The sequence below is a fragment of the Aquarana catesbeiana genome, linkage group LG06 (genome assembly GCF_042186555.1).
Source record: "Aquarana catesbeiana isolate 2022-GZ linkage group LG06, ASM4218655v1, whole genome shotgun sequence".
NCBI lineage: Eukaryota > Metazoa > Chordata > Amphibia > Anura > Ranidae > Aquarana > Aquarana catesbeiana.
In genome coordinates, this window is record NC_133329.1 from 389,864,706 (window position 1) to 389,891,528 (window position 26,823).

The 26,823-nt window shown below is 44.1% G+C and overlaps 1 protein-coding gene across 3 annotated transcripts in view; it reads right to left on the reverse strand.

The window, feature by feature from the left end:
• SPEG (striated muscle enriched protein kinase) overlaps positions 1-26,823 on the reverse strand; it is a 476,968-nt gene that overhangs the window by 210,001 nt on the left and 240,144 nt on the right. For all 3 annotated transcript variants that reach the window (XM_073634316.1, XM_073634315.1, XM_073634317.1), the window contains 3 exons: positions 18,607-20,036; positions 13,963-14,106; positions 10,471-10,653 (listed from right to left, as the gene is read on the reverse strand). In XM_073634316.1, the coding sequence (XP_073490417.1) occupies positions 10,471-10,653; positions 13,963-14,106; positions 18,607-20,036 (1,757 nt within the window). The remainder of the gene's footprint in view (positions 1-10,470; positions 10,654-13,962; positions 14,107-18,606; positions 20,037-26,823) is intronic.

Below are 26,823 nucleotides of genomic sequence, written 5' to 3' on the forward strand. Positions count from 1 at the left end.
ATGTAAAGGTAATCCAATGAGGAGGGAGTTGCAGTAGTCGAGGCGAGAGATAACCAGGGAGTGAATTAGAAGCTTGGTGTTGTCATTAGTTAAAAAGGGGCGTATTCTGAAAATGTTGCGGAGACTAAGGCGGCATGATTTGGACAGGGATTGGATGTGATCCTGAAAGGACAGTTCAGAGTCTAAGGTTACTCCTAGCACCCTGGCATGTGGAGACAGACTGATAGATGTGCCATTGATCTTGACAGAGAAGTCAGGGGAAGGGGCACGTGGGGGAGGAAATATTAAGAGCTCAGATTTAGATAGATTCAGTTTGAGGAAGTGGTTTGACATCCAGGCTGATATGTCTGATAGTAAATTAGTGATGCGTGAGAAGACTGATGGGGTGAGCTGAGGGGCAGAGAGATAGATTTGGGTGTCATCAGCATATAAATGGTAGTGGAAGCCATGGGAGGCTATCAGCTGACCCAGGGAGGACGTGTAGATCGAGAATAGTAGAGGTCCAGAACCTTGGGGGACCCCAACGATGAGAGGAGTTGGAGAAATCCATGATTTAAGGGAACAGCAAGTAGATGGGGATTACCACTCCATGGCTAAACAGCCAAATGTGCAATGTTTACAAACATCATTTATGCAATGTGCAATGTTGATAGTACTATTCTTACAATGTTTTGTATTACTAATATGATACTTTTTTAAAACAATTATTCTATAATAAATTACATTTTCTATATGTGAAGCCTTTTTCTATATATATTTTTTCAATTGCCCATAAAAATCGCATTTTTTGAGGTTTATTATATTATATTCACCCTTTACCCTTTATTCACCCTTTACCTTCAACACAGCATTAGTTCCTCTAGGTACACTTGCACACAGTTCTTGAAGGAACTCGGCAGGTAGGTTGTTCCAAACATCTTGGAGAACTATCCGCAGATCTTCTGTGGATGTCAGCTGCCTCCGATCCTTCGGTCTCTTTATGTAATCCCAGACAGACTCCATGATGTTAATAGCAGGGCTCTGTGGAGGCCAAACCATCACTTCCAGGACTCCTTGTTCTTCTTTACACTGAAGATAGTTCTTAATGAATTGGCTGCATGTTTGGGGTCGTTGTCCTGCTGCGGAATAAATTATGGACCAATCACATGCCTCCCTGGTTAGTGTTGGTTAGTTGTCCAAGATGTTTGAGCAACTTACCTACCACGTTCCTTCAAAAACTGTGTGCAAGTGTACCTAGGAGAATTGAAGAATTGATGCTGTTTTGAAGGTAAAGGGGGGTCACACCAAATATTGATTTGCATTTCGCTTCTGTTCATTTACTTTCTATTTTGTTAATTGATAAAAAGAAACTATTAACACTTCTATTTCTGAAAGCATTCTTCATTAACAGCACAATGCTGTATATACAGGGCTTTTTTTCTCAAAAAAAAGGTGCAGATACTCCCCCTCCGTCTCCTACCCACCCTTGAGCCCGGTCCCTTGGTTCCACCCCCTACCCACCTCCCAATACCACCCTTTTTATAGAAAAGTGCTAAGTAATGTGTATGGAATTTGTTAATGATAATATAAAAAGCAGTAGGCTAGATCCCCTGCAGCCAGCAACAATAGACCCCTCCAGCAACGATAGACCCCCCAACAAGAATAGACCCACTGCAACAAAATACCCCTTAACAACAACAGATCCACTCCACCCCAGAAACAATAAACCCCCACCAGCAACAATAGACCCCCCCAGAAGCCAGCAACAATAGCCCCTCCCTCAACAGTAGATCCCCCCCAGCAACAATAGATAGACCCCTCCATAAACGATAGCTCCCCCAAGCAACAATAGATCCTCCAGCAGCCAGCATCAATGGATCCTCTTTTATATCCCTTGAAATTTTCCACATTTTGTCCTGTTACAACCAAAAACGTAAATGTATTTTATTGGGATTGTATGTGATAGACCAACACAAAGTGACACATAATTGTGAAGTGGAAGGAAAATGATAAATGGTTTTTCAAAATGTTTTACAAACAAATATGTGAAAAGTGTGGTGTGCATTTGTATTCAGCCCCCCTCACTCAATACTTTGTAGAACCACCTTTTGCTGCAATCACAGCTGCAATTCTTTTTGGGGATGTCTCTACCAGCTTTGCACATCAAGAGAGGGACGTTTTGCCCATTCTTCTTTGCAAAATAGCATAAGCTCTGTCAGATTGGATGGAGAGCGTCTGTGAAGAGCAATTTTCAAGTCTTGCCACAGATTCTCAATTGGATTTAGGTCTGGACTTTGACTGGGCCATTCTAACACATGAATATGCTTTGATCTAAACAATTCCATTGTAGCTCTGGCTGTATGTTTAGGGTTGTTGCCCTGCTGGAAGGTGAACCACCACCACATTTCACGGTGGGGATGGTGTGTTCAGGCTGATGTGCAGTGTTAGTTTTCTGCCACACATAGCGTTTTGCTTTTAGGCCAAAAAGTTCAATTTTGGTCTCATCTCACCAGAGCACCTTCTTCCACATGTTTGCTGTGTCCTCCACATGGCTTCTCACAAACTGCAAACTTCTTATGGCTTTCTTTTAACAATGTCTTTCTTCTTGTCACTCTTCCATAAAGGTCAGATTTGTGGAGAACACGACTAATAGTTGTCCTGTGGACAGATTCTGCCACCTGAGCTGTGGATCTCTGCAGCTCCTCCAGAGTTACCATGGACCTCTTGGCTGCTTCTCTGATTAATGCTCTCCTTGCCTGGCCTGTCAGTTTAGGTGGACAGCCATGCAGTTGTGCCATACTTTTTCCAGTTTCGAATGATCGATTGAACAGTGCTCTGCAGGGGCATTGCTAGGTCTGCAAAAGATCTGGGGGGGGGTACGCGGTTGGTAAGCAATCTTTCATGGGCAATGGCTGGTGTTGGCGCTTCAATCATCATGGCACCATGGTTGATATGGTGTCAGGGTGATTGAAGCACATTATTTCTATTGTTACATTGTAATATATAATGAAGTGGTTCAACTCACCATAATGCAGAATCAGTGGGAACACTTGGCCTGCCACTTGCCACATCTCCTGCCACCAGATGCAGCTTGTCACTTGCCACTGTCGCCTGGCACCAGATGCAGATTGTCACTTGCCACTGTCACCTGCCACCATTTGCAGATTGTCGCTTGCCACATCACCTGCCACCAGATGTGGATTGTCACTTGCCACCGTCACCTGCCACCAGATGTGGATGATCGCTTGCCATGTCACCTGCCACTATTTGCAGATTGTCACTTGCCATGCCAGCCAGTGCCACCAAATGTGCATTGTGAGGGCAGGAGAGCAGTGATTCAGGGCGGGCAGTGAGAGATGATGTCATCTCTCTGCTCCCCACCTAACCTCCAACATTGAAGAGGACCGTGCTGTTAGGGCAGAAGAGCGGTGATGCGGGGGGGGGGGGGTGAGTTTGTGTCATATCTGCTCCCCCCCCACGATTCTTCTCCCTTCCGCCTGCCTGGCGCTCTCATGCAGCCTGCCCGCCCGCCGCACCCGCAGCCCGGCAGAAAGGCCACGGCCCGCTGGTTATGCAGGGACCCCTGCGGTAAGAGACTCTGGGCTATGGGCTCCAGATTTGGGACTCTAGCCTCAAAAGCCACCCCCTAGCGATACCACTGGTGCTCTGTGAGATGTTCAAAGCTTATATTTTTGTAGAACCTAACCCTGCTTTAAACTTCTCCACAACTTTATCCCTGACCTGTCTGGTGTGTTCCTTGGCTTTCATTGATGCTGTTTGTTCACTAAGATTCTCTAACAAACCTCTGAGGGCTTCACAGAACTGCTGTATTTATACTGAGAATAAATTACACACAGGTGAACTCTATTTACTAATTAGGTGACTTCTGAAGGCAATTGGTTCCACTAGATTTTAGTTAGGGGTATCAGAGTAAATGTGTATATATGTATATATATATACGAAAAAAGTCTAATCTGCAGCAACTTGTATATTTATTAAAAGAGTTAAAAACTCATCGAGAAGAACATCAAAATAACAAAGTTTCAGATCTGTTAAGATCCTTCATCCGGTAACTAACTTCATTGAATCTGAAATAAATTATAACAGTAACAACTGATTCATTTGTATTAATTTGTTTCATTTGGATGACAGGATGCAATTGTTTGGGCCTTTTCAATACCGGGGCACGTTCACCCCCTACCTGTCCAGGCCAATTTTCAGCTTTCGGTGCTGTTGCACTTTGAATGACAAGTGTGCGGTCATACAACACTGTACCCAAATTTTTTTATAATTTTTTTCACACATACAGTATAGAGCTTTCTTTTGGTGGTTCTTAATCACCACTGGGTTTTTTATTTTTTGCTAAATAAATGAAAAATGACCGAAAATTTTGAAAAAAAATGTTTTTATTAGTTTCTGTAAATTTTTTTTGCAAATAAGTAATTTTTCTTCTTCACAGACGTGCACTAATAAGGCGGCACTGATGGGTACTAATGAGGTTGCACTGATAGGTGGCACTGATTTGCACTAATAGGTGGCACTAATGGGCACATATACAGGTGCATCTCAAAAAATTAGAATATCATCAAAAAGTTTATTTATTTCAGTAATTCAATTCAAAAAGTGAAACTCATATTATATTGATTTATTACACACAGAATGATATATTTCAGGCATTTCTTTCTTTTAATTTTGATGATTATGGCTTACAGCTCGTGAAAACCCAAAATTCAGTATCTCAGAAAATTTGAATGTTTTGAAGAATTTTAATATTGTAGACTCATAGGAGTTGATTTACTAAAGGCAAATAGACTGTGCACTTTGCAAAGTGCAATTGCCCTCTGCAAGTGGAGTTGCTCCAGAGCTTGGTAAATGAGGTAAGGTTTCATTTTGAAAAAGAGTACCCAATCAGGTGCAAGGAAAATAAAAAAAAACTGCATTTTTGCTTGCACATGATTGGAAGATGGAAGTCAGCAGAGCTTTTGCGCATTTACTAAGCAATGGAGCAACTGCACTTGCAAAGTGCACAGTCCTTTCACCTGTAGTAAATCAACCCCATGGTGTCACACTCTAATCAGCTAACACACCTGTAAAGGTTTCCTGAGCCTTTAAATCAGGGATATGCAATTAGCGGACCTCCAGCTATTGCAGAACTACAAATCCCATGAGGCATAGCAAGACTCTGACAGCCACAAGCATGACACCCAGAGGCATGATGGGACTTGTAGTTTTACAACAGCTGGAGGTCCACTAATTGCATATCGCTGCTTTAAATAGTGTCTCAGTCTGATTCAGTATGTTACACAATCATGGTGCTGACTTAACAGTTGTCAAGAAGACAGTTGTTGACACCCTCCACAAGGCATGTAAGTCACAAAAGGTCATTGATGAGAAGCTGGCTGTTCACAGAGTGCTGTATCCAAGCATATTAACCACTTTAAGACCAGGCCTCTTTTTGAGATGTGGTGTTTACACGTTAAAAACAGTTTTTTTTGCTAGAAAATTACTTAGATCCCCCAAACATTATACATTTTTTTTCTAACATCCTAGAGAATAAAATGGCGGTCATTACAATACTTTCTGTCACACCAAATTTGCGCAGCGGTCTTAAAAGCGCACTTTTTTTAAAAAAAAATCAACTTTTTTAAATTAAAAAATAAGACAACAGTAAAGTTAGCCCAATTTTTTTTTTTTATATTGTGAAAGATAATGTTACGCCGAGTAAATTTATACTCAACATGTCACGCTTCAAAATTGCGCCCACTTGTGGAATGGCGACAAACTTTTACCCTTTAAAATCTCCATAGACGACATTAAAAAAATTCTACCGGTTGCATGTTTTGCGTTACAGAGGAGGTCTAGCTAGAATTATTGCTCTTGCTCTACCGGTCGCGGCGATACCTCACATGTGTGGTTTGAACACTATTTTCATATGCTGGAGCTACTCACGTATGCGTTCGCTTCTGCACGCGAGCTCGGCGGGATAGGGCGCGTTTAAAATTTTTTTTTTTCTTATTTATTTTACCTTTTACTTTTTATTTTTACATGGTTTGAAAAAAAAAAAAAAGTGTCACTTTTGTAATAGAAAAAAAGCATGTCAGGACCTCTTAAATATGAGATCTGGGGTCAAAAAGACCTCAGATCTCATATTTACACTAAAATGCAGTCAAAAAAAAAAAAAAAAAAGTAATTTAAAAAAATAAAAAAAATAAATTGGCCCTTTAAGAGCTATGGGCGGAAGTGACGTTTTGATGTCGCTTCCGCCCTGCAGTGTCATGGAGAGGGGGGGGCCATCTTCCCCTCACTCGTCTCCATGTCAGCCCAGGAGACAGACGCGATCGCCTCCGCCGCTGCGGACAGCTCCGGTAAGCGGCGGAGGGCACCGGATCGCGGCGGAAGGGTGGCCCCCTCTCCTGCCACCGATAAAAGTGATCTCGCGGTGAATCCGCCGCAGAGACCACTTTTGTCTTGTAGCCGACCGCAGGAAGCAAACGGGGATGCCGGGGTTATGGCAGCTAGCTGCTGCCATAACAACGATATCCGTCCCCAAAGTAGGGACGTACATCGGTGTGGCGGTGGGCAAGTGGTTAATGGATAGTTGAGTGGAAGGAAAAAGTGTGGTAGAAAAAGGTGCACAAGCAACAGGGATAACCGCAGCCTTGAAATGTTGTTCGACTTGCGGGACTGTAGCCATTGAAGCAAAGATTAAAGTGGAGTTCCAATCCCCAAAAAAAAAAAAATATAGTAATGTGTTTTAAAAAAATGAAAAATAAAACATTTGGAGAAAATTTTTTTTTTTACTCACCTCTAAATGCCTGTTGCTAGGGGGTCCCTCGTAGTCTGCCTCCTTCGGTGCCTGGGCTCCTGACGTCACTTCCCTCAGCGCAGTAAAGGAGATCGCCTCTCCACCCTCCCTCTTGACAATCATCTGGGACACGTGACCGGTCCCAGATGATTGCGGGGCCAGTGACAGCGTGACGCGCGGCTCGCATATGCGCAGTGGGTGCCCGGCTGTGAAGCCACAGCCGGGCGCCCACAGTCAGAATGCCGGCGCCGCCGAGCGGAGGGGGGGGGGGGACGGACGAGCGGGGCTTCTATCCCCCGCATCGCTGGACCCAGGGACAGGTAAGTGTCCAATTAAAAGTCAGCAGCTGCAGTATTTGTAGCTGCTGACTTTTAATAATTTTTTTTTTTTTAAATGGGAACCCCATTTTAAATTATGGGTGGAACTCTACAGAATATACAGCACAATCCCACTACACACTTCAGTGAGCGCCTCTGCTCATTAGAATGCTGGGCTTTTTGTCCTTCTCCTACCCAAGAATTATTCCAGTTATGTTGCAATAGTCAATAATGATTAGTTTTGGAAAGGGAGTGGAAGGATAAGAACCTCTGTTGGGTTTTGCCATCTGGGGCTCTGTCAGAAAAGGGATGCTTCCTATTCTGTTTTTGCAGACCTCAGCATGATGCATCAAAGGAAGCCTGACACATGTCCGTTTACATCTGGCAGCCCATAGATCCATCGTGCGTCCACAAATGTCTGCTTTTAAATGTGGACAAAAAAAATGAACAAATGTCACATTTGTGCTCTGAATCAGCAGATGATCTGTTCATGGACCCCCTGCTGAATAAAGTGGAGCACACCCATGTAAATGACCCTAAGGCTGGGTTCTCACCTCAGCGTGTGGCTGCGGGTGCGGGAATCGCATCTGTTCTGAACTACAACCACCCACAGCCAAATTGCGCCGCTCTTAGGAGACGCGAGTGGCTGCCATTTATTCTGAATTGTACCCCCGTGCATCTCAGTATTGGTGCAAATCATTTGGTGGAGGGGGGATTATGGTGTGGGGGGTTGTTTTTCAGGGGTTGGGCTTGGCCCCTTTAGTTCCAGTGAAGGGAACTCTTAAAGCGTCAGCATACCAAGATATCTTGGACAATTTCATGATCCCAACTTTGTGGGAACAGTTTGGGGATGGCCCCTTCCTGTTCTAACATGACTGCACACCAGTGCACAAAGCAAGGTCCATAAGGACATGGATGAGCGAGTTTGGGGTGGAGGAACTTGACTGGCCTGCGCAGAGTCCTGACCTCAACCCGATAGAACACCTTTGGGATGAATTAGAGAGGGGACTGCGAGCCAGGCCTTCTCGTCCAACATCAGTGCCTTACAAATGGGCTTCTGGAAGAATGGTCAAACATTCCCATAGACACACTCCTAAACCTTGTGGACAGCCTTCCAAGAAGAGTTGAAGCTGTTATAGCTGCAAAGGGTGGACCAACTCAATATTGAACCCTATGGGCTAAGACTGGGATGCCATTAAAGTTTATGTGCATGTAAAGGCAGGCGTCCCAATACTTTTGACAATGTAGTGTAGTTAGTCTGGTTGAAAAAGACACAAGTCCATCTATTGCATTTGCAACCAATAAAAGGGGGGGGGGGGAATCATACAATCCCATATACACAATCCTATACCCACAGTTGACCCAGAGGAAGGCAAAAAAAACCCCAAAAAACCAGCATGATCTAATTTTCTCCAGCAGGGAAATCAGCAAAACTTTGCTGCATTTACTAAGTTCTGGGGAAAATGAGTGGAACTGCACCTGCAAAGTGCACAATCTGTTTGCCTTTAGTAAATCCACCCCAATGGACTAATGGCACATTGCCTGTTTTGTGCTGCCTGTCAACCCAGCAAACAGCTAGATGCAGCTACAGAATGACAGAGGCGGTAATAATGAGCTTCATATAACAAAAAGGACAATAGTGACCTGCAAAAACCCTGACATTTCATAAGGCCATTACATGTCACTATGACTTGTAATATCCACTTATCCTCTTGTTTGGTTTTCAGCCGCCACACGTTTTATAAGTATCTTGTGATGTGTTTTAGGTTGATGGCACCTTAGTGATCCTGTCATTGGCGAGAACTCGCCATAGCTCCCAACTGACCCTGATTTCGAGGGACTGTCCCTGATTTGGAGCAATGTCCCTCTGTCCCTCTTTCCTCCTCATTTGTCCATCATTTTGGTCTGATCTATATAGATGTATATAAAATACACTTTTTTTTTTCAATAAGTGTTTCCCAGTGCTAAACCTTTTATCTGATTTCTAAATTTCTGCATTTGTACATTTTAAAAGCCAATATAAAGGAATAGTAGTGGTAAAAAAAAGTCCTTGTGGATTTAATTAACCTTTTTTTTTTTTGGTTAATTCTCCTTTAAGGGGGTGTGGCAGGGGGCGTGTCCTATGCCTACATACATTTGTTAGTAGGTGTCCCTCATTCCCATCTCAAAATGTTGGGAGGTATGAGCAACGGGATTGCAAAAAAAGGGAGCAGGGAGAACACTCAGCTGGTGAAAATGCTTGTGCAGGCAATCCTATCCATGTCAATTGGGATGCAGCGGCTGACAGCCATACGGGTGCAGGTGCTTGGCTCTGATTACAGGCAGTGTGCGTTCAGGGCCATGCCCCTGCACCCGCATGGCTGTCAAATTGGGAGCAGCGGCTTTGTCCGTGCAGCCGCTGCATCCCAATTTATATGAATGGCACTGCCTGCACAACAATGCATGGAACACCTGTGCACCCCCATGTGGGTAAATACCGGCCTTGCCCGGGTGTACACTGTAGTACGCCCGTGTGAATGGGATCTAAGTCATCTGTAAAAGTCATGCCTTTTTCATCCAATGGCAACACATGCAAGCAGGTAAGTGTTCTCCCTTGCTCTGTCCTCCATAGCATTCCTGTTGCTGGAGAGGTCTTGCCAGGGGCGACCGGTCCTTTAAGGGCACACGGGTGCCACCCCCCTCTATCACGCCACCCCCCTATATGTAGAATGAATAGATTCATGCCTAGCATGAATCTTTCCATGGCCGTCGTGGCCACCCCCCTATTCATGCGTCTGGCCCCTTTTAGGACTCCGGGCACCTGAATTACAGCGGTGGGGGGTGGTTTTTTGAAACACCTGAATAGAGCCATAGGCTCTAATAGGAAAAGGTGGAGCATTTTTCACACAAACCAATTATTATACACATATTGGGACATGTAGCAGAATATATTTTGGCATACATTTATGAAGACATTTATTTTATTTATTTTTTTATTGGATTTGTTTTAAAACAGAAATGAGAAAATATTGGGGTTTTTTTTCTGTTTTTTTTTTTTTTTTTTTTTTTTTTACATTTTCAGTCTTTTCTTCATTTTTCATAATAAAAAAAAAAAAAAACAGAGGTGATCAAATACAACCAAAAGAAAGCTCTATTTGTGTGAAAAAAAAATGATAAAAAGGTCATTTGGGTACAGTGTTGCATGGCCGCGCAATTGTCAAAGTAGCGCCGTGCTGAATAGTAAAAAATGGCCTGGTCATGAAGGGGGGGGTAAAGCCTTCCGGAGGTCAAGTGGTTAAAGGAAACGTTGTCTATGACAGCATTGCTGTTACACCTATTGATATATAAGGTGTATTATTTTGTAATAAAAACATCTTGCTCTGCAATTACCTGGTTTTACCGTCAGCGCTCCGCAGCTGCTGGCCTCGCCCACTTCATTACGTGCCGTCACGGTGTAGATTCCAGAGTCGGAAGGCAACGCCCAGCGTATTAGCAGCGAATGCCTCTCGCCCTCTGCCCGGATCTGATGAGTAACACTGTTTTTGAGTACTGCTCGATCTTTTCTCCATATCACTGCAATAAAAAAAACCCCCAAAAAATTAAAATGTATTATATTGCTGCTTACCAGTCCTTAAAGTGGTAATAAACTCTTTTTTATTTTTTAACTTGTACCTCCAGGTAATCCTATAATAAGGCTTACCTGTAGGTACTGTGAATATCTCCTAAACTTGCACGGTTTAGAAGATATTCACACTGTATGAAGCCGGTGACGTCACCGGCACATGCCCTATGAAGGGACGGCATACCCGTCCCGTCCCTTCAGAGCTCTGCGCCGCAGTCTGCCACTCCTGCATGCAAGCGCGGGAGTGAAGTCATCGTGGTTTGGCCAATCAGACGGCCGGAGCATGTGAACCCGGAAGGAAGACGGGGTGAAGATGGAAGCCCCGTCAGCGGTGACAGTGCGCCACTGAAGGGCTTCATTCGAAGGTAAGCATTTTGTAACGTGCTAGTATGCGATACATACTAGCACATTATGCCATTGTCTTGCAGGGTTTTTTTTTTGGTTGGTCTTTTAAAAGGGGCCTTTTACTACCGCTTTAAATGTGGAGGCTGCATTCATTTTTTTCCCCTATTACCTGGTATTCTGGCAAGTAATTCTAGCAGACCAAGCTGTCCAGACAAAGTATCAGCGGGATGAGACAATTTGCAGAGAACAAATTTACATGCAATTTTACTGGATGAATTGATATGCAAATTGTTTTAAAAAATACACCCCATGAACATGTAACATTTTGACATACCCTGTTTCCCCCGAAAATAAGACCTAGCATGACTGGCGGTGATGGCTGCAATATAAGCCCTACCCCCCAAATAAGCCCTACCCTACTTCCCCGAAAACAAGCCCTACCCTGAAAAATAAGACCTACAAGGACTTTAACTAGGGCTTATTTGTGGGGTAGGGCTTATATTGCAGCCATCACCGACAATCACGCTACTGTAGGTCTTATTTTCGGGGAAACAGGGTAGCTATCTATATGGACATGCTTTGTGTTGGTTTATCAGCTGTTAAATAAAATAAAGCAAAACACACATGGATATAAATATGAAGGCTCCTCCTTTTGACAGTTCTTTTAGAGAAGGGCGGGGCCACCTGGTGACGTCACTGGTGGCATCGCCCCCTTGTGACGGCGCCGACCCAGCATGCACCCGACTGGTAGAAATAAAACGTACATTCGGATTTATTCATTGTTCACCATAAAATGTTCTTCCAAATACTGCCTTTGAAAAATGAGGTCTCTTTTCTATGTTTTGATCCACCCATCCAAACCAGGCATAGTGTATAATGTGAGTTACATCAGTTGTAGTGGGAGGGTGGCCACCAATGTTATTAATTATAAATAATAAAAAAATAAACAAATATATATTAAAAAAAGAACAAATAATCAAAATAGGGGTATTGTTAAATCAGGGGTAATATGGTAAATACAGCCCCAATTAGGTCCGCAGTATACACTGTTCGCTACCAGTGTTAATGGCATGGATTTTTTTTTCAGCTTGAACACAGTGGTATGCAGTTTTGGCACCTCCAGCACTGAATGTATGTGTTGGTAAGGGGTGTTAGGGTGTGCTGGAGGGTCCAGTGATGCTGGCTACCTAAGGATTTTTGTCCCTGGGGGGGGGTTGTGTTGCTAGGGGGATCTACTGTTGAGGGGGATTCTATTGTTGCTGGCTGCTGGAGGATCTATTGTTGCTGGGGTGGATTTATTATTTCTGGTGGGAGATCTATTTTCAGTGTGTGTGGGGGGTGTTTTGCTCCTGGGGAGGGGGGCTTTTATAGCTGGGGGGTCTATTGGCGCTGGGGAGGATCTATTGTTCCGGGGGGGGGGGGCTATTGTTGCTGGGGTGAATCTACGGTTTCTGGTGCAAGTTCTATTGTTGCTGGGGGGTATTTTGTTTCTGGGGGGGTCTATTGTTGCTGGGGAGGATCTTTTGCTGCTGGGGGGTCTGTTGTTCCTGGAGGGTCTATTGTTGCAGGGGGAATCTATTGTTTCTGGTGGGCAATCTATTATTGTGGGGGGAGTATTTTGTTCCTGGGTGGAATTTATTGTTGTTGGCAGGGTCTACTGTTGCTGGGGAGGATCTAAAGTTGTTGGGGAGGAATCTATTGTTGCTGGGGGGTGTGCTTGGAGGTGGGTAGGGGGGGGCAGAGGCAAGGGATGGTGCTTGGAGGTGGGTAGGGGGCGTAGACAAGGGATGGTGCTTGGAGGTGGGTAGGGGCGGAGACAAGGGATGGTGCTTGGAGGTGGGTAGAGGGTAGAGACTAGGGATGGTGCTTGGAGGTGGGTAGGGGGTAGAAACAAGGGATGGTGCTTGGAGGTGGGTAGGGGGCGGAGGCAAGGGATGGTCCTTGGAGGTGGGTAGGGGGTGGGAACAAGGGATGGTGCTTGGAGGTGGGTAGGGGTGTGGACAAGGGATGGTGCTTGAATGTGGGTAGGGGTAGAGACAAGGAATGGTGCTTGGAGGTGGGTAGGGGGTAGAAACAAGGGATGGTGCTTGGAGGTGGGTAGGGGGTGGAGACAAGGGATGGTGCTTGGAGGTGTGTAAGGGGTGGAGACAAGGGATGGTGCTTGAAGGTGGAGATAAGGGATGGTGCTTGGAGGTGGGTAGGGGGTGGAGACAAGGGATGGTGCTTGGAGATGGGTAGGGGGCAGAGACAAGGGATGGTGCTTGGAGGTGGGTAGGGGGCGGAGACAAGGGATGGTGCTTGGAGGTGGGTAGGAGGTGGAGACAAGGGATGGTGCCTAGAGGTGGAGACAAGGGATGGTGCTTGGAGGTGGGTAGGGGGCGGAGACTAGGGATGGTGCTTGAAGGTGGGTAGGGGGTGGAGACAAGGGATGGTGCTTGGAGGTGGGTAGGGGGCGGAGACAAGGGATGGTGCTTGAAGGTGGGTAGGGGGTGGAGACAAGGGATGGTGCTTGGTGGTGGGTAGGGAGCTGAGACAAGGGATGGTGCTTGGAGGCAGGTAGGGGGCGGAGACAAGGGATGGTGCTTGGAGGTGGGTAGGGGGTGGAGACAAGGGATGGTGCCTGGAGGTGGGTAGGGGGTGGAGACAAGGGATGGTGCCTGGAGGTGGAGACAAGGGGTGACTCTAGGGAGGGGGGAGTACCTGCACCCATTCTCTGAGAAAAAAAAACTATTTTTGATTATGCAGCATAGACCGGGTACCAAAAAAAAATCAATATAATGCCACCAGGTCGCGGTGCCCCATCAAAATGTAGCAAAGATGCAAATGATAACAGTTGCTGTTTCGGAGTGATAATTGTCTTTGCTATGGATGTGTAACACTTGTATGACAATATGTGCCCTTTATTAATCTCTTACCTTCTGCCGCTGGATTGGCTGATATGATACATTTTAACAAAACTTCTGAGCCGGCATTGACCAGGGCACTTTGTAAGGGGATTTCAAATACCGGAGGCTCTCCAGGATCTTCTTCAGCCGATACGTAGGAATCGTCCGATGACTCTGAAAAGTGTGGAAATAATGTGGCACTTTTAATTAAACATATACACTGAAATGAATTCACAGGGCATACATAAAGATCTATTTATAAAACATTTGTTGGACGAATGTCACACACATTTGAGTAGACAGGACAAATCATCCCTGTACATTCTGTAAGAACTGAGTTCCTACAATCGTCAGCTACACGGCTAAAATTAGGTATTTCAGGAAACCATATGGCATTTTGGCCACTAGATGGAGCCGATGATCAAACGAATCAATCTATTACAGAAAATACAGGGAAAATTTTCCAGCCTGCGCGAATGTGTGGGACATTCGTCCAACAAATATTTTATAAATAGACCCCATAGAGTTTTTGTAAATATTCTTTCTGACCGTTAATACAATGTATTATTTTTGTTATCATGTAAATGTGACATTTTTTACATTAGGGCCAATGCACACACATTGCGGTGTATTAGAGGAGACGTAGAGCAAAGGTCTTTTGACTGTACTTCTCCTAGAGCTCATAGGAGTGCACTTCGTTCAGCACTCCTGTGTTCTGTAGTCAGCCAACAGCGCCTAAAGCCCACTATCGGCTGATGTCACTGAGCAGGCCTAGGCTCTGGAGAGATCCTGACCTTAATGTCAGGATCCACCCAGATGCCTGGACCAGCAGTTGGCTCAGCCTCTCAGTGAGCTGCTGATGGCTTGAGCAGCTGCTCCCACTCCCTCCACAGCTCAGCGCTCCAGTGAGCACTGGAGGAGCAGAGCAGAGAGCCATTGACTGACAGTCACCAGCTCTCTGCTCACTGAAGAACGAGAACTGAGCGATCAGCAGTCTTTGATAGCTCAGTTCTTGGTGTAGAGGGGACAGATGCAGCATTGGATCAATGATGCATCCAGCTAGGTGAGTATGTATGTGTATTTCTTTTTACTCCCGCACTTCTCTTTTAAGTTAATTCACATTTTTCTGCACATTAACATGCACTGCATTAGGGAATCCTATTCAAATAAGCTGGTTACGCACTACAACATCCATAAAAATGGACATGCTCACTTTTTGGCAATGTAGTCCACCACAGTGCACATTAGTGCATTACTATGGGGTTGATTTACTAAAGGCAAATACACTCTGCACTACAAGTGCACTTGAAAGTGCACTTGGAAGAGCAGTCGCTGTAGATCTGAGGGGAAGATCTGAAATGAGGGGAAGCTCTGCTGATTTTATCATCCAATCATGTGCAAGCAAAAATGCTGTTTTTTATTTTCCTTGCATGTCCCCCTCGGATCTACAGCGACTGCACTTCCAAGTGCACTTTCACGTGCACGTGCAGTGCAAAGTGGATTTGCCCCCCCAGAGGTGTTCTACTGCGCCGCTGCACATGTGTGTTGGAGCTGAGTTGCCTTTTGCCGCGTACACACGGTCGGAATTTCCGACAACGAATGTTCGATGTGAGCTTGTTGTCGGAAATTCCGACCGTGTGTAGGCTCCATCGGACATTTTTTGTCAGAATTTCCGACAACAAAAATTTGAGAGCTGGTTCTCAAATTTTCCGACAACAAAATCCGTTGACGGAAATTCCGATCGTGGGTACACAATTCCGACGCACAAAATTCCACGCATGCTCGGAATCAAGCAGAAGAGCCGCACTAGCTATTGAACTTCATTTTTCTCGGCTCGTCGTACGTCTTGTACGTCACTGCGATCTTGGCGTTCGGAATTTCCGACAACATTTGTGCGACCGTGTGTATGCAAGACAAGTTTGAGCCAACATCCGTCGGAAATAAATGCAGGATTTTGTTGTCGGAATGTCCGATCGTGTGTACAGGGCATTAGTGTATTGGATGCTATAGAAAATGAATGGCACCATAATGTGCTAACACATGCAATGTGCATTTACATGCGTTACAGTTAAAACAGTGTTAATGAATCAGCTGGCAACCTATGTGATGCATGATAATACAGCTGACAATGCACCGCAATGGGGTTGATTTACTAATTAAATAGACTGTGCCCTTTGCAAAGTGCAGTTGCTCCAGAGCTTAGTAAATGAGGCAAAGGTTAACTTTGCAAAGAATACCCAATTATGTGCAAGAAAAAAAAAACTGTATTTTTTGCTTGCACATGATTGGAGGATAGAAGTCAGCAGAACTTCTGCTGATTTACTAAGCTCTGGAGCAACGGCTCATGCAGAGTGCAACTACACTTTGCAAAGTGCACAGTCTATTTGCCTTTAGTAAATCAACCGCAATGTCCAAATGGATATGCAACCCTTTTTGGCATCAATGCACAGTCTTGCATTACCATTTTCTGGTGCACTGCACCTTAGTGCATTGGGGTGCCATTTAAAATGAATTACCCAAGGCTGCAAGGCAAGAATGATAAGCACTTAGCCATCTTGCAGTCTATATCCATATTTAAAGTGAATCCAAATGCCAACTAGATGACATTTAGTTTTCTATTGAACTGCGTGGTAAAGCAATTGTATTTTTTTTTTTTATAAACTATTGTTTCCAATTTTTTTCCTTTTTTGCATGTCAGTGCTGCCGATATCCTCCAACCTCTTTCGCCACATCCTGTCTTAATGCACTCGTCAACTGCATATCATTGCTCTGCAATGGCTTCCTAATAGTGACCATGGGGGTTATTTACGAAAGGCAAATCCACTTTGCACTTTTTACACAAGTGCAGTCGCTTTAGATCTGAAGGGAAGGTTTGAAATGAGGGGAAGCTCTGCTGATTTTATCATCCAATCATGTGCAAGCTAAAATGCTGTTTTTTATTTTCCTTGCATGTCTCCATCAGATCTACAGCGAACGCACTTCCAAGTGTACTTGTAGTGCAAAGTGGATTTGCCTTCAGTAAATAACCCCCATGACTGTACAATGTGGGGTTGATTTACCAAAGGCTAATTGACTGTGCCCTTTGCAAAGTGCAGTTGCTCACTGCAAGAGCTATTGCTCCAGAGCTTAGTAAATGAGGGGAAGGTCTGCTGACACCCATCATCCAATCATGTGCAAGCAAAAATGCTCTTTTTTTTTTTTCCCTTGCACGTGATTAGGTATTCTTTGAAAAGTGAAGCTTCACCTCATTTACTAAGTTCTGGAGCAACTGCACTTGCACAGTGCACAGTCTATTTGTCTTTAGTAAATCAACCCCTGTGCGGCAGAAAAAGTCGCCTGTAGTGGCCACCGAGGTGCATGTGACAGGGTGACAGCACAGGAGCGCAGCTGAAAGAAAGTGGCAATAGTCTAACAGGGAAGGCCTTAATAAGGAATCTTATGCCGCGTACACACGATCGGAATTTCGGCCCGAAAAAGACCGATGAGAGTTTTTCATCGGAAAATGCGACCGTGTGTATGCTCCATTGATTTTTTGCTGGCCGAATTCCAGCCAGCAAATGATTGAGAGCACGCTCTCAATTTTTCGGTCGGGAAAAATTCCTATCCGAAAATGCGATCGTCTGTGGCAATTCCAACGCGCAAAATTCCTACGCATGCTCGGAAACAATTCGACGCATGCTCGGAAGCATTGAACTTCATTTTCTCGGCTCGTCGTAGTGTTGTACGTCACTGCATTCTTGACGGCGAACTTTTGCATGACCGTGTGCATGCAAGGCAGACTTGAGAGGAATCCCGTTGGAAAAGCCGTCATATCTTTTTCCGACGAGAAGTCCGATCGTGTGTACGCGGCATAAGATTGTAAACTCTAACAAGCAGGGCCCTCTAGTTCCTCTTGTACTAAATTGTATTGCAAAGGCCCGAACACATGACACGAAAATCAGCTGGAAAAATTCATACGACGAGCTGTCTGACGATTTTCGGATTTTTAGTACGGTGCTTTCGACAGCCGATTTTGCTTTTTCGTCAGACAAAAGCTGGATGTGCAGACTATAAAATTTTTGTCAGATGTGAACTCAACATCCGATTTTGATACCATTAGTACGGTTTTCATACGAAAAAAGACTACGCATGCTCAGAAACAAAAGAATACATACAAAACTATTCAACACATTACATCACTTCTGACGTTGTATTCTGTCGTACGAAAATTTTCGTATTGTGAGTAACCTCCTCACTTTCGACATGAGACTAGCATGCCACAAAAAACGGACGTTCGGTCGTCTGAAAATCTAAGCGTGTGTACGAGGCTTAACTGTACTATCCGCCCTCGTTTTGTAAAGCGCTGCGCAAACTGTTGGTGCTATATAAATCCTGTATAATAATAGGTTCCTTTTTTTAAACAAAAATCACCTGGTATTTTGTTTTTTTACTTAACACTTTGAAATTATATCAACTTGTTAAAACTTTTAAGAAATTTGATTGGATTTAGATTTGCCTCAAGTTTTCAGCAGTTGCTGCCGAGCTGAATCAACCACCATCTTTAGTCATCTTTTAGGACCCCCAATATCTCCCAACACTAGTTTCCAGTTTTGTTCCGAATTTCAGTTGCCTATAATGTTATTCTGTAGCACTCAGAAATCTTTTATATATTGTATTTGAACCCCGTCAACATACCTAGTTCTGGTGACATGACCCTATGCCGTCGACTCTTTCCTTTGCTTTTGGATGTTTTGCTGCTTTTGCCACTAGTGTGGGAGTCGCTGTGCTTTTTGGTTTGCCCCCCACCCTTCCCTTGTGGGGCTTGGCTTCTTTTGGTAGGTTCTGGTGGTACCGCCCAAGGGAGGTATCTTGTATCTCCTCTTCTGTCTGCACTTAAAGTTCCCTTTTCCCTCCCTATCCCTCTATGTGCTATTTCCAGAGCTGGTGGAGCATGTGTGCTGGGTGGTGGGGGTTCACTCCCTCGGTCTGGAACTCTCCCATGCTTGGAATCTGTAGCATCCTGCTTTGGGGTTTGCGCGTGGGCCAAAACTGGTTTTGGAGCAATGATATTGACTTTTGGAGGTGCTTGTGACATCAGGCGGGTTTCTGTATGCTTAACTACTTCATGGTGAATAGCTGAACCATTGGATGATTTTTCTGGAGCTGAAGTTGTCTGGCTTTTGACTCCCCGAGGTTCCTTATCTTGTGATATTTGGTTGGCGGTGGCATAGCTTCGTGCAAGAGGCTTACGGGCAGTGACCGTAGTAGTTGCTGGCTTTTGTTCCTGAATTTCAGGTGGCTTAGAGCCTTTAAGCACTTGGGTTGGAGCAGAATCCAGAGCAGTTTGGCTAGAAAGTGATGTTTGTGAGTTGCGTGTTAAGTCCTGTGATGACCGGATTAATTGTTGCTGAGAAACAGTTCGCTTGATTCTAGAGAGCTCTTGGGAGAACCTCGCCTCAATATCACTTATTCGACCTGAGAAGGCTCCCCTATCATCTAGTGAAGATGTCTTGTATCTCAGTGATGGACACCTCAAGGTGTAACCTCCAATTTCTGATCTTACTCCATCTCTTAGGTCATCTCTTAGCTCCTCAGTGGAGGACTCTAAGCCGGCGCCCAGTCCATCTTCTCCTGGTTGGTCAAAAGACCTTGCCTTACGAAGTGGCAACCATGACTGCACAGGGAAAGGACTGTCTGTTTGATCCAGGCTTTTTCTTCTCTCTTCAAGGCAACGCAGTTTATCAAATATTTTGGAGCCAGAACGGACCAGCTTTGGAGATGCCCTCAAGATGGATACTCTTCCTGATGATTCACTTACTGGTGTCTGAGGGCGAGACTCTTGACCACTGACCTGAGAGCCGGCTGAGGACTTTGGCCTCTTCACCTTCTCCTCAAACTCCTCAGCCACTGAGTCTTGATACTGCGAAGGCATCTGGGTTTTCTTCCGGGGTGTGAGAGGTGTTGATTGGCCACGGCTGCTTGGTATAGGATTGGCAGATGGCCTTTGGCCTAGACGGGGAGAAGGAGGAGGTAGAATAGGAGTTCTGGGACTCTGAAGCGGCCGGGGGGAGTCTGGAATGGCACCATTGATGCTGCCTCGCCTCAGCCCCCCTTCTGGTAAAAAACTGCAAAAGGAAAAGAAAGAATCAGAATCTATTTTCGTCAAAATAATTCCTTATATGCATCTTAAAGAGAGCCCGTCAGTGATTGAAATACATGAGCTGTCATTGCTGACTTGTTCTTTAAGGTGCAAGCTCTGAATCTGTTATCCTTGATTTACTACCTAGTGAATCATTTACCCCCAAGCATGAAGCAAAGCCAGTCAACTTGGTACTCCCATCCAGCAAGCATACTTCAGGCTTGTGACTCACTATGAAAGGAGGAGGAGCAGTGCAATCCTATGGTATCTCAACCCCACCTAATGACACCTCAATAGCAAAATATAGTGTATAGATTGTGCAATCCATAAACAGTATTATATCAACATGATAAATGTGTCTGCAAATAAAACAGCGCGTAAAGCAGTGCATAAAATAATACATTTCCAATGAAACAATCAAGTGCAAATCTTAAAAAAATTGTCCTCTCCGTGAGGACGTCAAATGACGAAACTAGTAGAGCGGAGCTAGGACGCTGGTATCATCATCACGCTTGCTGGGTTTGCACTCGCGGCTTGTTTACTGCAGCCGGAGGCTAATAATATTACGAAGCGCTTATATCCTAGTGCTGGGTTGACACTTATAATATGTAAGTGTTCTTAATTGTTTTTAATAAACAAGTTATTTTAAACGTTTTTATGCTATGGAGGTTTTTCCTTCCTCTCCTCTATACAAACCCCATGCATGATTGAGCCATATTCAAGAGAGGAGTCAGGAGCAGTAGCAGAGAGTCCTTGCCGGAAAGAAGCCCCCCGCGCGCACGTGCGGGAGTGACGACTTTCCGGCCACTCACAGCGCCGGAGCCGCGAACCCGGAAGACACGCCGAGGGGAAATGTCAGCTCCCTCGGCCGTGACCCGGATCAGCTCCCGATGCCTCGTTCTAAGGTAAGTATTTCATAATGAGCTAGTAGGTGCATACTAGCTCATTATGCCTTTTGCCTTACAGGTTTTTTTTTTTTTTTCATTTTGTGCGGGTATACAACCGCTTTAATGCATTCTATGCATTAAGGTAAAAAACCTTCTTTACTGCAGCAGCGCCCCCGAGCCCCCCTATACTTACCGGAGCCCCGTAATTCCCGCCACGGGAACAAGCACACCAGCTCCGGCCGGTATCTCGTGTCCTGATTGGATAGATTGATAGCAGCGCAGCCATTGGCTCCCGATGCTCTTAATCAAATCCAATGATGCGGGCGACGGGGGGGCCGAGCCGAGTCCTGCTGTCTGTGCCAACAGACGCAGCAGCAGGACTCAGGAGCGTCCCGTAGGAGAGCGCTTCTCCGACGGGACACTCGAGAAGAGGAGGAGCCAGGAGTGCCGCTGAGGGACCCCAAAAGAGGAGGATCGGGGGCCACTCTATGCATAACTAACTGCACAGCGGAGGTAAGTATGACATGTTTGTTTGTTTTTTTGTTTTGTTTTTTTTAAACCTGAACCTTCACAACCCCTTTAAGTGGATGTTTTACTATTGAGGTGTAACTAGGTGGGGTTGAGATACCAAAGGATTGCGCTACTCCTCCTCCTTTCATAATATATTATTGGTGTATTACTGATAAATTAGCAGCCGCGTTCCCTCATTCTTCCCATTAATACCTTTGGCGCTGTATTTTCTGTATTTCTTGTTTTGTGACTCACTATGTAGTGAACTAAGGATGAGGATAACAGAACCATTGCTTGCATTGTCAGACAGGCTGGCAGCTCCCATATTCTTATCCTGACATTTTCTATGTGTTAAAGCTGAATTCCAGGCAGATTAAAAAGAAAATACTAATTAAAATTAAAAACCGGCACATTGCTTAGTAAAAACAGCACACACAGCAAACACATTACACTTGTTAGGCACACAGGTAAGCCTTAAATTGCCCCAAAATGTTAACCCCTTCCCAGCCAGTGCCATTAGTACAGTGACAGTGTATAGTATTAGCACTGATCACGGTATTAGTGTCACTGGTGATGTCAGTGTCATTTAGTCAGTTCCCACCCAGCATCAGTTAGTGTCAGATTGACCGCCGCACATCACAATCCCTCTATACAGGCATACCCCACTTTTAAGTACACAATAAGGTTTATTTACTAAAGCTGGAAAGTGCAAAATCAGGCTCACTTCTGCAAAAAACCAATGAGCTTCTAGGTTTTATTACCAAAGCTTAATTGAACAATCTGGGGTTAGAAGCTCATTGGTTTCTATGCAGAAGTGAGCCTGATTTTGCACTTTCCAGCTTTAGTAAATAAACCCCATTGTGTACTTAAAAGTGGGGTATGCCTGTAAGTTGCTGATCGCCACCCTTACTAGTATATAAAAAAAAAAAAATGAATATACACTTATTGGGATTTTTTTTTTACCAAAGACATGTAGCAGAATACAAAATTTATGATAAAATTTGATTTTTAGAAATGTTTTATTGGATATGTTTTATAGCAGAAAGTGTAAAAAATATTTTATATAATTTTTTTTTTTTTTCAAAATGTTTGGTCTTTTTTCATGTATATATATATATATATAAAAAAAAATAAGCCAGTGGTGGTCAAATACCACCAAAAAAAAAAAGCTCTATTTGCATGAAAAAAATGATATAACTTTTGTTTGGATACAGTGTTGCATGACCGCGCAATTATCAGTTAACCGCTTGCCGACCAGCCGCCATAGTTATACGCGAATCCTGAGCAAATCGGGTAGCTGCAAGGCGTGGAGTCCGCCGATGACCCGCGATCGCCTATTACAGAGGCAGAACGGGGAACTGCCTTTGTAAACAAGGAGATTCCCCATTCTGACAGATGACATGACAGGGATCTATTGTTCCCAGTGATTGGGAACAGTTATCTCTATCATGTCCCTGGCAGCCCATCCCCCCCCCTACAGTTAGAACACACTTAGGAAAGACATTTAACCCCTTTGATCGCTCCCCTAGTGTTAACTCATTACAATTAGAAGAAAAGAGGTTTAACCTTAAACTACGTAGAGGGTTCTTTACTGTAAGAGTGGCAAGGATGTGGAATTCCCTCCCAAAGGCGGTGGTCTCAGCGGGGGGCATCGATAGTTTTAAGAAACTATTAGATAAGCACCTGAATGACCGCAACATACAGGGATATGTAATGTAATACTGACATATAATCACACACACATAGGTTGGACTCGATGGACTTATGTCTTTTTTTCAACCACACCTACTATGTAACCCCTTTGCTACCAGTGACATTTACACAGTAATCAGTGGCTATTTATAGCACTGATCGCTGCATGAACGTTAATGGTCCCAAAAAAGTGTCAAAAGTGTCCGATCTGTCCGCCGCAATGTCGCAGTCCTGCTAAAAATCGCAGATCAACGCCATTACTAGTAATGAAAAAAAAAAAATGCCATAAATCTATCCCCAATTTTGTAGACGTTATAACTTTTGCACAAACCAATTAATATACGCTTATTGTGATTTTTTTTAATCAAAAATATGTAGAAGAATATATATCGGCCTAAACTAATGAATACATTTTTTTTATTTTTTTATTTTTTGGATATGTATTATAGCAAAAAGTAAAAAAAAAATATATATATATATATTTTTTTTTAATCGTCGCTCTTTGTTTGTTTATTGGACAAAAAATAAAAACCGCAGAGGTGATCAAATACCACAGAAAGAAAGCTTTATTTGTGGGGAGAAAAAGTACGTCAATTTTGTTTGGATACAGCGTCGCACGACTGCGCAATTGTCAGTTAAAGCGGCGCAGCGCCGTATTGCAAAAAACGGCCTGGTCATTAAGGGGGCAAATCCTTCCGGGGCTGAAGTGGTTAAAGTAGCGCAGTGCTGAATAGAAAACAATGCTTTGGTCATGAAGGGGGTAAAACCTTCTGGAACTGAAGTGGGTAAATAGGACGGAAGGAGATGCAGCACAATGAGCCAATCAGTTGTGCCGCAATGCAAGGAACATGCTGATAGGAGGAGAGGGCAGAGTGATGGAAAGATGAGCTCATTAGTCTGCTGCTTCCACTTTAAGGCTGGAGTCACACCTATGGCATTTTTAGTGCTTTTTGCATTTTGCAATCCAAATTGTTCCATAGGAAACCATGTTAAATGGACTGTAGTGAAAATCTACAAAATGCAAAAAGCACTAAAACTGCATAGGCGTGAATCCAGCCTTACTGTCCAGTCACAGGATGGAGCAGGACAAGACCTGTAGGTGTTACGGAACCACATCAGAGAAAAAAATCAGGTCTCCTCCCAGTCAGATAGGTCTGTGCTGTGTGGCGGAGCCGTATAAATCTCAGAAATGGATTGACAGAAATACATCTCCCCTTTTATGTATTTCATCTGTGGATTTAGCTGTTTCCCTGGAGTTCAACTTTAACTCTGTGTGTTATTTTAGTATTTGAGGGTTATTTACTAACATTGCATCTGTAGGTACATCTATTGTATGTCATAGCAACCAATTACCTTTGACCCGTATAGTGCAGATTAGTTCATGGAAGCCAATGGATAGTTGGTTGCTATGGTGTACTTCATATGTGAGCATAAATGCAATTCCCATTAATATTGTTTGATGAGTATGTTGGTATTTAGTTTATTAGCGGATTGGTTTAGACTGCGGTGGCTTTATGACACATTAGTATAGTGTTATCCAAGCCAAGTGTATCATTAGTTTGATGGAGATTATAAACAAGCCAGTCGTGTCTCTAAGATATATGAAACAAATGCATGCAAAACATAAAAAAATATAATGGCGTTGGCGTTCACCTAGTTGTTGGAGTTGGATTAGCTCAGTTGTGACGTCACAGGTTAAAAAAAAAGGGCAGAAAGGGCACCTTACTGGGGCAAAACCTTAGACTCGGAAGTTGACCAGCAATGGCAGACTTTGTATTGCTCTAAGTCAGAAGACACCAAACTTTCTGACCAAAGGGCCAATTTATCATCCTTGAGGCTTTAGAGGGTCCAGACTGTTGGCAGTAGAGTTAGAAAATGCCCTGGTGTTAGTGAGAGTAAACGGTGTCCCATCATTGGTTTTAGTGGAAGGAATAGTGCCCAATTGTTGGTATCAGTGGGAGGAATGGTAAACCATTGTTGGTATTCAAGGTAGGAATGGTGCCCCATCTTTGGTGTCTATGGGAAGACTGGTGCTCCATCGTTGGTGTCTATGGGAGGAATGGTGCCCCATCATTGGTGTCTGTGGGAGGAATGGTGCCCCATCATTGGTGTCTGTGGGAGGAATGGTGCCCCGTCATTGGTGTCTGTGGGAGGATTGGTGCCCCATCATTGGCGCCTGTGGGAGGAATAGCTCCCCATCATTGGTGCCTGTGGGAGGAATGGTGCCCCATCATTGGTGCCTGTGGGAGGAATGGTGCCCCATCATTGATGTCTATGGGAAGAATGGATGCCCCATCATTGGTGTCTGTAGGAGGAATGGTTCCCGGTCATTGGTGTCTATGGGAAGAATGGTGCCCCATCATTGGTGTCTGTAGGAGGAATGGTGCCCGGTCATTGGTGTCTGTGGGAAGAATGGTGCCCCATAATTGGTGTCTGTGGGAAGAATGGTGCCTCATCATTGGTGTGAGTGGATGGCATTGTGACCCAAGAGTCAGATGAAGGCAAGTGTCACATCCAGCCCACGGGCCATAGTTTGGAGACCACTGCTCTAAAATAAAATTAGCAAACAATCCATACAATCATACACAATAAGTAACAGGGCCGGGTCAAAGCGGAAAAGGCACTTGCCTTGGGGCCCAATGTTGCAGGGTGGGGGGCCCAATGTTACAGGGGCAAGAGCTTCTCCTGCTGTTGCATTACCTCACTGTCACTTGCACGGTGCAGACCCAAGCTGTCAAACTGACAGCTCAGTCCTTCAGATCCCACATGGAGAGCATTCAGAGACAGTACTGGCTGCCACAGAGGTCTGATAATTACTCCGCAAGAGCAATGTTCTCCCTGAGTAATCTACCAGAACGAGCTGTCAGTGATCAACTGAGATGACAATAAATGGCCTTCAAATGCGGAAAGGCTTCGTTACAGTTAGAGCTGTGAAAATGTGGAATAAACTCCTTCAGTACTTTCAAAAAAGTAGTACTTCCAAAAAAAGGTAAGTTAGAAAGTAAAACATTTTTTTTTAAACATCCAAAAACGAGGGGTGGAGAGGTGGTCTTTCGTTTAAGACCACCTCTCAAAATTGGGTGGAACTCCGCTTGAAGGAGGCTATGATGGTCTCTGCCAGCTTGGGACTCAGCGGACAGATGTCAGTGAAAGGAATGCTGATTAATGAGATCTGGAAAGCCCGGGTCTTTCGCCCAAAATTTTTTTGTGCTCATTAACACACCTTTGTCTCCTAGCAAACTATTGGGGGATATGTTTATACTTATGTGTATTGTAAGCTGTAAGTGAGGAGACGGCAAGTCTACCCTGAAAGGTCATATCTCTGAGTCACCTAGTCTGGGTAAATGATTAGATGATTTGAACTAGCCCATGTTTATTAGGTTTCTGGTTACAGTTTGTATTGTCAGCCTGATGTATATATTTGTGTGTCATCTCAAATAAATCAGTTCAGTCCATGTTCAGCAACCAAACGAGTATTGCCTTGTTTGTTGTTATCAGCGGTTGGAATATCTGATATCTATATATCTATATCTAAATCTGATATCTATTTTTCAAAGTCATAGATGATGATGAGTACTTTGCTTCTTTCTATGCTTTATGTTTTACTTCATTTTGCCATTTTTTTTCCTTTTATGTGTTTTTACTTGTTCTGATGAAAACTTTAAATAAAGATGATATAAAATA